The sequence below is a fragment of the Sesamum indicum genome, linkage group LG5 (assembly GCF_026168435.1).
Source record: "Sesamum indicum cultivar Baizhima isolate 11 linkage group LG5, ASM2616843v1, whole genome shotgun sequence".
Lineage (NCBI taxonomy): Eukaryota > Viridiplantae > Streptophyta > Magnoliopsida > Lamiales > Pedaliaceae > Sesamum > Sesamum indicum.
Window position 1 is genome coordinate 19,872,752 of NC_142661.1, and position 14,350 is coordinate 19,887,101.

The 14,350-nt window shown below is 35.7% G+C and overlaps 3 protein-coding genes across 5 annotated transcripts; all 3 read right to left on the reverse strand.

Annotated features, from left to right (window-relative positions):
* Window positions 1-194: 194 nt before the first annotated feature.
* Window positions 195-3,135, reverse strand: LOC105161420 (Protein phosphatase 2C family protein). The gene is made up of 5 exons (XM_011079097.3): window positions 2,732-3,135; window positions 2,058-2,648; window positions 1,270-1,637; window positions 753-989; window positions 195-515 (listed from the first exon to the last, which is right to left on the reverse strand). The coding sequence occupies exons 2-5, from the start codon at window positions 2,413-2,415 to the stop codon at window positions 285-287; spliced, it is 1,194 nt and encodes a 397-aa protein (XP_011077399.1). The 5' UTR covers window positions 2,416-2,648; window positions 2,732-3,135; the 3' UTR covers window positions 195-284.
* A 2,149-nt stretch (window positions 3,136-5,284) lies between these two features.
* LOC105161421 (uncharacterized) lies at window positions 5,285-6,913 on the reverse strand. 3 transcript variants are annotated; one of them, XM_011079101.3, is made up of 4 exons: window positions 6,651-6,913; window positions 6,406-6,526; window positions 5,747-6,315; window positions 5,285-5,650 (listed from the first exon to the last, which is right to left on the reverse strand). In XM_011079101.3, the coding sequence occupies exons 2-4, from the start codon at window positions 6,514-6,516 to the stop codon at window positions 5,398-5,400; spliced, it is 933 nt and encodes a 310-aa protein (XP_011077403.3). In that variant the 5' UTR covers window positions 6,517-6,526; window positions 6,651-6,913; the 3' UTR covers window positions 5,285-5,397. The 3 variants fall into 3 exon arrangements, with proteins under 3 accessions (XP_011077403.3, XP_088736337.1, XP_088736336.1); XM_088880211.1 differs by having other exon boundaries at window positions 5,285-5,632; window positions 6,647-6,913; XM_088880210.1 differs by having other exon boundaries at window positions 6,647-6,909.
* Window positions 6,914-11,820: 4,907 nt separating this feature from the next.
* Window positions 11,821-13,034, reverse strand: SGR9 (RING/U-box superfamily protein). The gene has a single exon (XM_088880209.1). The coding sequence runs from the start codon at window positions 12,926-12,928 to the stop codon at window positions 12,050-12,052; it is 879 nt and encodes a 292-aa protein (XP_088736335.1). The 5' UTR covers window positions 12,929-13,034; the 3' UTR covers window positions 11,821-12,049.
* Between the last annotated feature and the right edge of the window lie 1,316 nt (window positions 13,035-14,350).

Here is a 14,350-nt window from a genome sequence, read left to right on the forward strand (position 1 = left end):
GAGACCTTAGGATAAGTTGCTAAAACAAACGGGGGAGGGGAGGATTTGATTATACTATCATTTCAGGTGACCGGTTTGATGGTACTTGTCTTGCATCCTACCATTCAAATTTGTCCTATTCAAATTGATTAACCCTAACTAGCCTTTCGAAAATCATGAGCATAAAAGAAGTAACGAGAACAAATAGGTAAAAATGAGAGAGTAAAAGAGGAAGCCACAAACTTATCATTCATAATTTACAAACAAGGGATCCACCCCCACAATAACAGAAAGATCATGCAATTCTAATTAGGAGAGTAGGGGACACCTCCTCCTCCTCCTCTTATTGACACTGTGCAGCTCCGAGGAGAGGGCCTATGGTTGGAAGATTGATCTATAAAGACAACCACAACTGTAATATCGTCATGGAAATGCCGCCTCACACCTCGCTCGATTTTCTTCAAGTCCGAGTACCGCATTTCTCTCTTCTTGGCTGCCACAAGGAGAGCTGCTTTAACAAGTCTCCTAGCAATGCCCTGTTCAAGAAATGTGTGATGGGGAGTTCATACAATGGTTGAAAACTAACTTAAGGTTAGACGTGATGAGATGTGAAATAGGCAGTTGATTGGTGTGTGGCATGATGCAATTGGTGTGCGGTGTAAGCAGAGTTACCGATCACTTGACAAGTGCAATTTAACAGTTGTAATATGATCGATTTGATGTGGCCAGACCTGAGTCTGATTAGATTTTCTAGCATATTGTATAAGGCTTACACGACGGGGATAGCTGTTGACGATGTCGACTGCCTCTTGGTTGGTAAGATGCTCCCACAAACCATCTGAAGCAAATATGAGGAACTGATCTCTGGGATTGAGCCTGTGTACAAAAATAGATGGTTCTGCACTGAGAATTGGCTTGGTGAAGGGTTCCGACAACCTAAATTTTTGCAACAGTGGTTCTTTGTTGAACTCGGATCTCTTAAGATAGGCGTCTCCGATCGATCTTGATACCTGGTGAAACAAAAATATAATAAATGCCACTCGTACAGATGGAACAAATAATCAATTAAGGGGCGTTATGTGCTTTTTGACGCCGTTCCTGTTTTGATCTATGGCATCCAATATGAAATTAAACATTTCAAAATTACAAAGCTCACTTCAACTTGCACCAGAAGTACTCGGGAACAGTAAGGTTGGTGTAAAATAATGGAATCATCCATATCCTTGTGGTTAGCAGCTCAAAATACTTCCATTCACCTTTCAAAAGAACAAGAAAACACAAGAAGCTAACCTGTATAATTCCCTTCACACGCCAAACTTTGTGCTTTAAAACGACAATCCGTGAATCATTAGGATGCAAACTCCGTAATTCATCTCTAACTGATTCGATATTAGCATTGTGCTCCGTTGATAATTGAATAGCTGTCACTCCTCCAGCAGCCTTATCTTCCCGGCCTAAAACTACCCTGGAGTCTCCAGCATTGGCAACATATAGGAACCCGTTGCATATTACCCCCACCAAACAGCACGTTCCTACTGAAGCAATTTGTGGCATAATATGCCACTTTTGCCTCACTACGGAAAGAAACTCCTCCTCAGTTGCCAAGAAAGCCTTTTTAATAACATTTGCAGATATTTCTTTATGTTCAGAGGCAAATTCTGTATCAAGGTAAAAGAAAGCACCATTATGATTCAGCAGGCTGAAGCAAAACATGTGGTACTGACTCTTTTACTGCAGAAGGAAGTGAACGAATCAGAGAGCTTAGATATGCACAGAGGCAGCAGCAACACATTTCGTCTTCTAACAATTTCTATAATTTTCTAGTATATTCATGGCATGAATAGAAGAATATGCTGTAAATCGAGTTATCCTGCCAATGCTCAACATTATTCATTATACCAGAAGGGCTGGATTTACTTCATCAAATTTTGCTATAATTTGGAAGCCGGTTCTACAAATGCATATATGATATATATTAGTAGATCATATTGGGGTAAATAGCAATAGTCCAGGAGGCAATTCAACAGATGTAACTTCTCGATGAAAACTATTCAGCAATCAAAGGTGAGGAAACATACTCTTGAGATTTGCGAACAGGGTTTCGTTTACAAACCGAGACGTCTCTGGCCCTCCATGTCCATCATAGACTCCAATAAAAGTACCACAAGGTCCTGAATCAAGTGAACTCAACGGCCCTGATTCAAACTGGCTATAATCCTCCAACAAATTATTGGCTTGAATCACTGCCATTGAGAATTCTCCATCTACATGCTGCCCCAGATCCTTATGCCACAACAGCCCATCGAACCGGCCTTTTGTATCTCCCCCTCTCCGACTCCCATCTCTTCCCCTCCTTGATCCATCATCATCAACCAAAGGTCTCCAACAAGGCTTCACCATTTCAATGAAACCGATGTATATAGAGTAGTACTTCATATGTATAAGCTACATGTCCAAATGATCTAACAATGAGTGTAAAATTTTAGCACAAACTTTCTAGCGCATCTATATATCTATGATCACACAGATTCACATCCCTTGATAGAATTCATCCAAAAGAACCAGCAAAAGAGATGTTCATCAATCCCAACCTCAACTCCAGCTTTTGCTTATATTCCAACCCAAGAACCTCAATTCTCAAGACTATCCACCCACCAGCTCTACAAGGGCTAGACACCATTAATATGTAAGGAACAGACAAAGAAAAGACGGATACAATCTAAGAAACCAAAAGGGTATGGGCAAAACTCACCCAGAAAAACGTGTCCCCAAGACAAGAAATCAAGCAAAGTTATTTTAGGCGAGGGGTGCTGCCCTTGCATACCTTGAACCAGGGTTGAAAATTTGTCGACCTTCCATATTTTTGGTGTCACCTTTGAATAACAACAACATTAGCTGTAAAAACTCATGAAGATTTGATGGTGGAAGAGTTTGCTCCTGGATCAGAGGATAGAAAAACAGAGAGAACACAATTGGATAACAAAAGGCAAAACTGCGTCTTGGAATTTTTCTCGGCAGGAAGAAACTCTTTTTTTAGATTAATTGTCAGAATGAGATCTCAGATTATGATTATTGTGGAGGGGGAAGGTACACAAGGAAAACTTAAACAAAGGGGTTGGAGATAATTAATTTTTTATTTTAAAGAACCAACCTTTTTTTCTTGTCTGAATTTGTTTTATCGTATCATTATTATATTAATAGTCTCCTGTCCTCTCTCTGTCTCTCTCTCGTCTTTGTTATGGTTGGTTGTTGTGGCAGGGTAGGTTTTCAGGGTTTTTACTTAGATGGTCAAGATTTGATTTTGAATCCTAATTTAGTAGCAAAGCAACATTCTAGGCAATTTTTGCTCCGCTCACATTCACCTTAAATAGGCAGACACAAAAAAAAAAAAACAATTTTCAGGCTAAGTATGGATAAAGTCAAACAACACTCCGTTCTCAAATTCCTTCACAGAATAAAAGAAGGTTTTTGGACTTGCATGGCTCAAATTCTACCAAGTAAAGAGGTATTCAAGCTCAACTTACACACTTAAACCAACATTGAAAACTTCTTTTTTTATAATGTCAAAATGAATAGTTAGATCACTTTACAAATCCTAATCTGATCTATTACCACAACAAGAGTCATATGATGGGTTCTGAATCTTTGTCTTTCCCTTGTACATAGAAGTAGACAAGAATGCCTTCAGGTGGACCGTGGATAAATATGAGCATTTCAAGAAGCTATAAACAAGACTTTTGCTTCGGTTTTAACCCTCATCACTTTCTATATTCATTTTCACATCATGTAAAAAATTCTAACTTTACCTCTGCTCTTATGGTCAGGACAGAAAGAACTGTCTTTTTAATCTTTTCTCATGTGGGGTTTGCCTTATCTCACAGTAATTATTACCTCACCACTCAGCCATAGTTTATTACAAGGTGATGGCTGCATTGCAATTTACTGTTAAAGTAAAGAACATTCTTGATTTTCAAGAATAGCTTTGTTAGGTAGCTGTAATCAATGTAGTCAGTGTCCACAATGTAGTAGTAGAGGCCCCAAGTAGTGATTGAGATTGAGAGTGATATCTTCTGTATTTGGATAATATATTGGGTGGATCAAAGGATAACAGTTGATTCAAATTCTGAAACCATTTATTTCAATTGGCAGCAGCTAGATTCCTTTCATTGGTCCCCCAGGGCAACTAGCAGAAAACTACTGTTCATATTTCAGAGCAGAAGTGTGAAACTGTGTTTTTCACCTTTTTTGAGCAAAGTTGGTGGATGGGTGAGAGTGTATGAGGTCTTTGGTCTTTTCTTGGTTGCCCATTTCATCTGTGTGACCCTTCCCCCCCCCCCCCCCAAGAACAGCTATTTCAGATCATGTTACCAGCTCCATGTAGAATTAGTTTGTGATGTACGCACATGCCCAAAATCGATTGCGATGAGAAGTTTAAGTGATATATAAAACCAATGCCTGCTCTTCCAAACGAAGTGCATTTTCGGGACAACCCTTAGGCTTCAAATGATACAAAGAAGGGTTCGAGTGTTTGAGTTTTGACTCATGAAACACCTGATGCAAATTTGTTCAAGATTAATATTTAAACAAGCAAATTCTTTTCAGTCACCATCTTGGCATTGTTAAAGAGTTCTGTCTTACAAAAGGAGACATCAAAGTATTTGAACAAGAGTTTCCTCAAGAGCTGAAAGGAAGTCCCAGTTTCGATTTCAAGATTCACAGGATCCTTATGCGATTCCATCGGAACCATGGTGGACGCAGTGTGGTTACCTTACGAACCCTCAAGTCTCTGATGAATCAACACCAGAAATAAATCTACATAGCTCATAAAAGATTATATTATTATTCTTCAGAACAACGTGGCCGCTTTTATTAGAAGTTGTAATTCAAAGAGTCTTGCTATTCTCCTATGCAGAAACTGTGAATTAAGTTGTAAATTGCAGTTAGCACCCCTTCTTCAAGGTTCCTTTATCTGTTCTTCTCTAGTTTTTGCTGCACAAATCATTCAAGAATCATATTGTTTTCATGGAACCGCCCCCTCTACTTTTGGCTTTACAGGCAAAGAGCTGAACTTTGACTGTCTGTCTCACTGATTGTTCAATTGCTTTGGAACCGAGAACAAACTTTTCATAAGTTGCATCACTTTCATGTTAGGTTCTTTCTTGCTGAAACCAAGGCAGAAAATTGTACTGTCTGAGTTTGGTTAAACTTGCATCAAGCTGTACCTTAAAAACCAAAATTTTCCATTCTTCTTACTTTGATCACTTAAAAACCACGAATGCATAAATGGGAACCAAAGAGAACAACGCAAAGCAAACAAAGTTCAAGAAGATTGCCATTAGTGTAACAGCTTGAATCAGTACATAAGTCAGCCATTTATTCAGTATATGAAACAATACTTGTCTTCCAGATGAAACAAATCTAACCAACTTTAATCATGCTTGTTCGCCGTCTCTCCATCGAACTCTGAAGTTGTTCCTTTGCATGCTTTAACGTGTCGAGCACTTGTTTCACCGTGGCATCAAGAACTTCCGGATCAATGGGCTGATTTTTCTGTGGCATATCAACCGGAACTAAGGCCATCATATTATCTATTTGACGGTCTGAATCTTGATCGCCTTCTTCGTTGAGGCCCTCTCCGGCAGAAGATTTCACACTGCGATTGCAGATATCACTATGAAAAAGCAAATAGGATGAGTGTAACTTAAACATAATTGCTATAGAGAAATTACTCTGTAATCAATCAACAGCATTAGTTCACAGAATTCACCTCAGTTCATCCATGTTTGAGTCACTGCAATTTTGATTGGAGCCCAGATGACTTGACTTTTCAGAATATGAATCAAATGCGGAGGAAGAAGAATCCTCAAAGGTGGCATTTTCTGCTATATTTTGTCCAGAGTTCTTTGAGACTGATTGGGACATTGGATCTTGATTTGGTCCCATTTCATATTTCTGGCTTTTGAGTTCTTGCAAATTGTCTCCAAATACAGAACTTGCAGAGCTATCATCACTGAGACTGAATGAACAATTTTCTGAATCATTTGGCAGTGAAGCTTCCGACTCTTTCTGGGATTTGGCATTCTCTTTTGATTCTTGACTTTTGACTATGTTGGAGATTTTCATCTGCCGATGTTCATTGTTTTCTTGTAGTTCTTTGGTGCTTGAAGAAGTTGTTGATGACACGGATGAAATGTCAGTTTTGTCCACCAAGCCTGAGTGCTCTGATTCATATATAATGTTCATGGATTCAAGCTTCTTCAGCAGGAATTTTAGCTTCCTCTCAGCCCTGTTTCTTGATCTTGCCTCTTGTTTTAACAGGTTTTCCAGTTCCATCATCTGTGATTTCCAGAGAGTGGAATAGAAGAAATCATCAATTTGAAAAAGGTGGCAACTTCAAAGGCAAATACAGGAGAGAGAGAGAGAGACCTTGTTTCCCAAAAACTCGGCCTCCTCGTTTGCTTTTCTTGAAGCCGCTCTCTCCGCAAGCAACCGCCCCCTCAAACAATCCACTGTCCTCACACCATTTTCTCCTTCCATTTTCTTCTCACTGAACCCAAGACCAAAAAAAAACAACCATTTTCAGACATTAAAACTTGATTCACAACCACAGAGAATCTCATAACAGGAACGAGATCACAATCCCATGAAAACATAAAAGAAAACTCACCGACATTGTGAATCTGCATTGCCTCCTCCTCTTCTCATCCTCTATTCTTGAAATCTTCTCTTCTCCCACTCGTCCCAGTGACTAACATCTCATCACTTAAAATCCCATTGAGCAACTGAACAAAACACCTTTACTTTGTCTACTTGTTGTTGGCCCAGATTATTATGCTCAGACAACTGAAAACATTGAGGAATTTATAGGAATATTTTTTTTAAAAAAAAAAAAGAATTTGAAAGTGTTGGTGTGTCGGGTTTCGGGCACAGGCCCTGTTTGGTTGAAATAATAAAAAAAAAGATGCTTTGTAAGAATCATTTTGTTTTCACCTATGTCAGGTGAGTTGGACTCTTTCCCTCACCATTAATGTCTTTAACTGTGTACACTGTATGTGAGAGTATACTCTACTGCCTCTGCCTCCCTTACCTTCTCAATTACTTCAAATTTAAACTTGTAACTGTTCATTTATTGGTATGTGACTCATACTTTGAACAATTTCATAAACAGGAAAATAAAACTAAAAATCCATTTATATCATATTGCTGTTCTAGTCATTAACAATCCTTAAGAAGTTAATTTCATATCTTGAAGCTATTTCTTTACATTTTTTGCTATTTATTTGTATATTTTTCAGCTTCATTATTAAGTCTTACTCTTTTACATTATCGAAATTAATATTTGTTAATGACGCCACTTACAACTCATATATTTTGTTTCATTGTGTAATGTTAATCCATCGTGAGTTTCGTATGAGCCTTATAATCTTATTATAAAAAAACACATTTCTAGAAAGACGAGTCATTGAGACTTTTAGGCACACTTAACCTTCTCATCTGCAGCTAATTTAAAACGTTTGCCGACATCATATATATATATACATATATTCACAATATTTTATTATACGTCGAAAAAGCTTTAGTTTAAGCGGCGAAACTAAAACTCTACGACTATAACACTATGAGTTTAAATCCCAACAATATATGATGTTATTAATATACTTATCAAAATCTATAATATAATATATAAATAGTCGAGTCACTAAAAAGAAAAACGTTTTGTTAGCCCGCAAATATTTGAAGATCATTAGTTCCATTTTTCACATAATTGTTTTTGTTTTTCTTCTTAGTCTAGTTATTACATTCTAGTTTTATATGCCTTTAAGTCAGGAGAAACATTAAACAAAATTTGTATATTTTTAGTGTAAGGTAAAATACAAATATATATTAAGAAAAACAAAAGAAGAAAGGATTAAAAAATTTGAATGTGAAATAGAGTTGGAAGGAGACAAAATTAGTGATGGGATTTCTGAGATATGAGTGCAACAAGTATAGCATAGGCATAGCCCAGTCACATGGTAGCCGGTGGCCGGTGGCTCCATTCACTCTTTGCCCGTGTCTGTGTCCTTCACATTCAACTTGCCTCCTATATAAATAAATATCCTTAAATTCCAACCATCCCCTTATTTTTACATTCTCCTATTTTTTGGCCATCATTTTTGCATCTAAGTTAAAGTATTAAATTAGTTAAAATTTAAGGTTAGTTTCCATAATTCGATATAATTACAAAAATTACTTTTATTATTTTACATAATCACATAAATCAGACTTCTCAGTAATTTAGGATCAAAAAAAGGGCCTAAAAGTATGAAATGTCAACAACGTCTTGCGGGTAAATCCTTAAAAAAAGAAAAGAGAAGAGAAAAGAAAACAAGTCAAAAGTTGATTTTGTGGTGTGGCCTTTTGGCGTCTCTAGCTATATCAAAAGGCAATTGCATTTTAAGGATTTTTAAGTAAATTTCTCTTTTGAAAATTGATGAAATGAAATGAATGGTAGCCCCCTTTTTTCTTTCTTTTTAATAATTATACTCTCGTCCCCTAAAATTTGGTATTTTTACATGTAAACTTCATTTGATTTGAAAATTGAGATTTTTTCTATATAACAAATAGGTTCCTACATTAGTCAACATTCACTGAATTTGTTGATACTAATAAAAGAATTGAATGAAAATCAATATTTACTCTCGATTAATTTATTATAGATCAAACAAATCTTTTGTGACTAAAGTACCGTTATGATGCTAAAAATATACATTCTCACGTGCATTAATGTGCAAAGATGTACAAAAGTAATTTAGTCATAAAAATTTTTATTTGACCTGCAATAAATCAGTATTAAGTCAACTGGGTTAAATATGACTTTTATCCTATCCTTTTGTTAATATAATCAAATTTAGTAAATTTTAACTAATAAAAGGACTTATTTATTAGATGAAAGCAAAATTTATGAGTACTACATGTAATTTTAGAAATCATAAGAAATCTACGTAAAATTACACAAAATAGGAGGAAATATGTGTAATTATTATGTTTTTCGGGAAGGAATTTACAAAAATAAAATGGTAATGATGAGATTGAAAAGCAGATGGCTCCTGCAGTAGTAGTTGGTGGGTGGTGAGTTTGTGGAAACTGAAAAGGAAATAGATTGTTATGATTTGGGCAAACTATTCTTCTAAGAGAAGCAATGCTCAGCATTTTGCCCTCTCTTTTTCTTTTTTTGGTCATGCGCAATAATCATCACTTGATTTTCAGAAATAGAACTTGGAACCTTCCTTCTCATTTTTACTTTTCATTATTAATAAAATTGTAGTTAATCAAAGTTGATACATTGGATTTCACTCTAAGTTTTCTTTTATTTTTGACTTCTCAATCTCAAGAAATAAATAAATTATATTAATATGGATTTTTAGTAATAGATATACACGAATTCAATGAATTTTTTGTTAATATGGGGATGCAAATATCATTTTCATGCAAGACGATGGCTAATGATCTCGTCGGAATTCAGTTCATAAAAATTTCAATGGATCGAGTCTCGAATTTTGACAAACTTATCCGAAATATAATTTGTTGCCATTTCTAGTCTAAAAATAGTGCTGATATTTCAGAAAGCATGATATAAATTTAAGATTTTTACTTAAATTCATTATTCAGAAAAATGAGTTTTATATCTTGGAAAGCATAAATTAAAAAGGAATTATTTTTCACTATATCGAATATAATATATTATTAGTTTATTACCTTATTGCTGAATTTAAATCAAGGATTTGGCAAGAAAAGTTCATGGCAGGGTAGCCCATATCAGCCCAACATAGAAAATGTAGTAAGCCCATGTTTTCTTTAAATAAGCCCATTATCATGCCTGAAGAAGCACTACAATTAATAATTTATTTTTTTTTTGTTTTAAATTAAGCTTATTAAAAATAAAAGAAAAAGGCCAATACGATTGGATATTCTAACCAGGTTTAGGTTCATTAAATATTTCGGTAAAAACTCAAATCCACATTATGTGTACGATGATTTTCTACATTAGTACTGCTTAAATGGGCTGGGCTTATAATCAGGGCCCAAATTGTTCAGTCTACCTTTGATGAGTAGTAATGGCATTGTCCGTATATACATAATTGCTTTCTAGGTTTTATTTTGCAATACACTGGAAAAAAGTTGTGACATGAAATAACTATAAACACGTCACATGATATAATGGAGAAAAAAAGACAAGGGGTCTTTGTTTTTTACTTATATTTGTTCCCCTTCTTCTGTGCGTTTTCTTTCCTCGAACATAGTCCGGCACGAAAAGGAGAAAGGAAAGAATTTGGGCCGCATTTTGTATTGGATTTTTTTTTTTATTTTAAATCATATTATATTTTTTATTCCGTTTAATATATATATTCCGGATGTGTATATATTGAGGCCTTATTTTGAGTATAGGATTATCAGGGCGATATGATAAATTTAAATTAAATGTATGATAAAAAAGTTTAAGACTAATTATAGAAAATTTACTTTGTTGTACTATTCTTGTTGTTAAAAAATAATCTAACGTTTGCTTTGACTGATTACCCATTTTTAACGTCGAAACGACTAGTATGCCCTTGTTAGGTATGGCGATGGAGGACATGAGGGTATTTACGTAATATGCCAAGCAAAAATCTGGACAAAATGGAACTTCTAAATTCTTGTCTGGATTTAATATATGGGTCGAGGTGGCTTGAGTTACTAAAGTTAAACAATAATATTAATATCGGGTCATGTCTCTATGATTAGGCGCCCGTCCCCCAAAGTAAACGGGCTACTAACCTAGAATATTAACCTTATTCAAACTAATCGGTATAAGTAAACACAATCTAAATAAAATAAAAGATACAATAAAATTGGGGATAAGAAATTGATGCCATCATTTGTAAGAAAGTGTTTGAGGGGAAAAACTCTTGTCTTAGGATTAAAAAGCTCAAGAACGTGTGACAATATTGTGAGGGATAAATATCCAATTGTATATTAAATGCATTTCCATTCAATAATGGACAGCCTTCCTCATAAATTCAATTGATAATCGGCATACAAATGATAGGAGTAGTCTATGGTTGTGAGTTCCCCAAATATCAAGATTTTGGCGTATCACTTTCTCACTACTCACGACTAACACTCACCACACACCGGAACACACTCACCACCCAAGTTTTGCTATCAACAACGAGTGATCATCATGCTTATGCTGCCATTCACACAACTACTTGCACCAATTTTTTATTATTTAACTCAATTCAAATTTGATCGATTTAAATTAATTATACAATAAATATAATATATTTATTATGTAATTAATCACTTTTAATAAATTGTACATCAATCACAATGCAAATATATTTCACTTAATATATAATTAATTTAAATTTAATAAAACACAATTTAAATTAAAATTTCCCCACACACACCTCACACCCCTCATTTAATTTTTTCCATATTTTCCCATCATCCCAATACGACGCTTCTCTCGAAATAGGTGTCATGAGTAGTGTAGAGATGTAGTGACTCAAGTATAATCATGATAAGGCCTAACCCATCACTTTAGCCAATTAGGCCTAGCAACTTTATACTTTTTTTTCTTTTTTTTTTTGGAGTGGGTGGATTGTATTTATATTATGAATTTTAATTATTAATAATTAATATAAAACATATATGAACAATCAATAATTATTATTAGTGTAATTTTACGATATTGTTCTATTTTTATGGGTATGAAATTTTTTCATAGATGAAAGTAAGTTTTTTTTTTTTTTTCCTTGTATAATTAACTAGGCTAGCATTTGTCAAAATCATCGACCAGACTTTTCCATTACAATATCAAACAAATATAATATAAAATTAGAAAATCAAACTGCACATATATATATATATATATAAAAATACGATTTCTCGAATCCTAGTAAAAAAGGACAATGTATCTCTATTTGTATCATCGTCGAATTGTAATAACTGTATTGCTACTCTTTTCATCAGACATGCTCACTCCATACTGATTCATCATTGATTATACAAGATTCTACACATTAATTAATTAGAACATCATTGCTTACAACCATTCTCGATTTGATCCGCCACCAGCACCACCGCCAATCTTGGCGAAATCCTCCAACAACCGATCGATCTCACGGCGGACGTCGTCAGTCGGGAGGCGGTGCCGGCAGCAGGGACACGTGTTTCTCTTCTTGAGCCACCGGAGTATACACATCCAGTGAAACATATGGCGGCATGGCAATTCACAAACCTCTCTCCCTTTCTTCATCTCTTCTTTACATATCACACACTCCCCTCCTCCACTCGCCTCCACCGTCGGCAGCGCAACCACCGCCGCCACAGATGCCGCCGCCTCCCTTCCCTCCTTTCCTTCACCGCCACCACCAATCAAACCCATTACGTTAACCAAATTCCAGGACCTCCCCACAGACTCAATGTACTGGATCAAAACTTCACCGCTAGAACACCCACCAAAACTAGACAATCTCAACATGGATTTAGATACATAATCGCAGAGAATAGCACGCCACGACGAAGGCGGTGAATCGAGCAGCTCTCGATCGTGTTGGTGGAGTTCGCAGAGGAGGAGGAGGAGAAGGACGGCGTCAAGGTCCCGGAGTCTCATGCACGCGGCGGAGTAAAACAGGGGCGGTGGGGTTTCCGGGCCGTTGTTTTGCATGAAGTGTTTGAGAAGGGTGAGGCTGGACAAGAGGTGGCGGGCAATGAGGAGGGATTTATGGTGGAGGGAGAGGGAGTGAAGGTGGCGAAGAGTGAGGGAGAAGAGGGTCGGGGAGGAGAGGAGGGCGGAGAGGCGGCGGAGGTGGCGGTGGAAGACTGCGGAGATGGAGTGGGTGAGGTGAGAGAGGTGGGAAGAAGGGAGAGTGGAGAGGGCGGCCATGATTATGGTATGTGTGGAGTTGATGTAGTTGGCCATGGTAGGATCATTGAGTAGTGTGTGGATATGTAATGAGTTGTTGTAATTGAGGACTCTAGAGAAGAAAAAGTTGTTTGACCTTAAGGAGCAAGATTTTCGTACTACAATCATGTTCTCCTCCTCTCATATATATATACGTAGATTTGTGAGAAACTCAATTGACAATTACAAGTATCTAATCACAAATTAGTTAAATGTATAAAATGTCGAAATAAGTGTAGTTTGTCTGCCCAGTTTTTTCTTCTTTTTTTTTCATATGCCATGCACATATATAGTTAGCATATGTTATAATGAGTATTTCATCTCATTTAATATAAATTTATTAATTTAATTGATGTATTTTTTCATCAAATACTAATATAATCGATGTATTTTATCAAATTTTGATATAATTATATAATACCATTCTTATAAAAAAATTAAAAAAAATCAAAGGGGTGAAATTGATAATTGAGTACAAGAATTTGACCGATGATATGCCGGTGGGGTGAATGAAGTACGAAGTATTAGTAGTTTCTGCAGTATCAGGTTGAGTACTATTTATATTGATAAAGATAAAAAATAAAGTCAGGAAAAATATAGTATATTACTATTGCCTAGACGAGGAATGTTCTTTAAAGAAAACATCAGATCCAAAGCAATGAATATAAAAACAAGAAAAAGGAAAAGAAAGAGACAGTAAACATGTTCTTGCAGCATTTACGTTCACTTTGGATATAAAATTAAAGAAAACCGAAAAAGAAAAAATAAAACAAGTCATTGCTCACTTTTGTTCAAATCTTTATTTCTTTACAATTTATATACTAACTAATTCTAAATCTCTGAAACATAAAATGAAATAAAATTTTAATCAAAACCTGTTCCCTTTTATTTCATAATAGAACCCAAATACTTTTCTTTCACCAAAACCTAAAACTATCGATGTTTATCCGTCCACGCATGATTTTATGTGCATAGAGTCTATAAAAATTAAACATATTAGACAAAAATAGATGTAGCAAGTTGCATTATTGAGCATGGGATGATGAAGAATGGTGTGAAATATTGGAAGAAGAGGTGGTGTTGAGTAAGATGGAAGGGAGTGGATGGAAATGTTGGGCTCTTGTCCACAAGTTTGTGTCCAGTTCAAGAAAGGTTGACACTTCTCTACTTTTCATTATCTCTGTTCACTAAGGTGAAAACAACAAATAACAAGAAAATAAAAAACAACTCGGCCTATTTATCTCTCTCTTGGCCCTACAAAACAGCAAAACAATAATGCTATGATCTCCAAAGCAATCTGCGCCTATCAAGGGCTTAATTTCATTCCCCCATCTTTAATTCTGGAGATCAAATTTTGGGGGTTGAGCTGTGGTAAAAATGTGAATGCATAGAATAGTTGCACCTAAGCTCACAAAAGTTTAGCATGGCAATATGTAAATA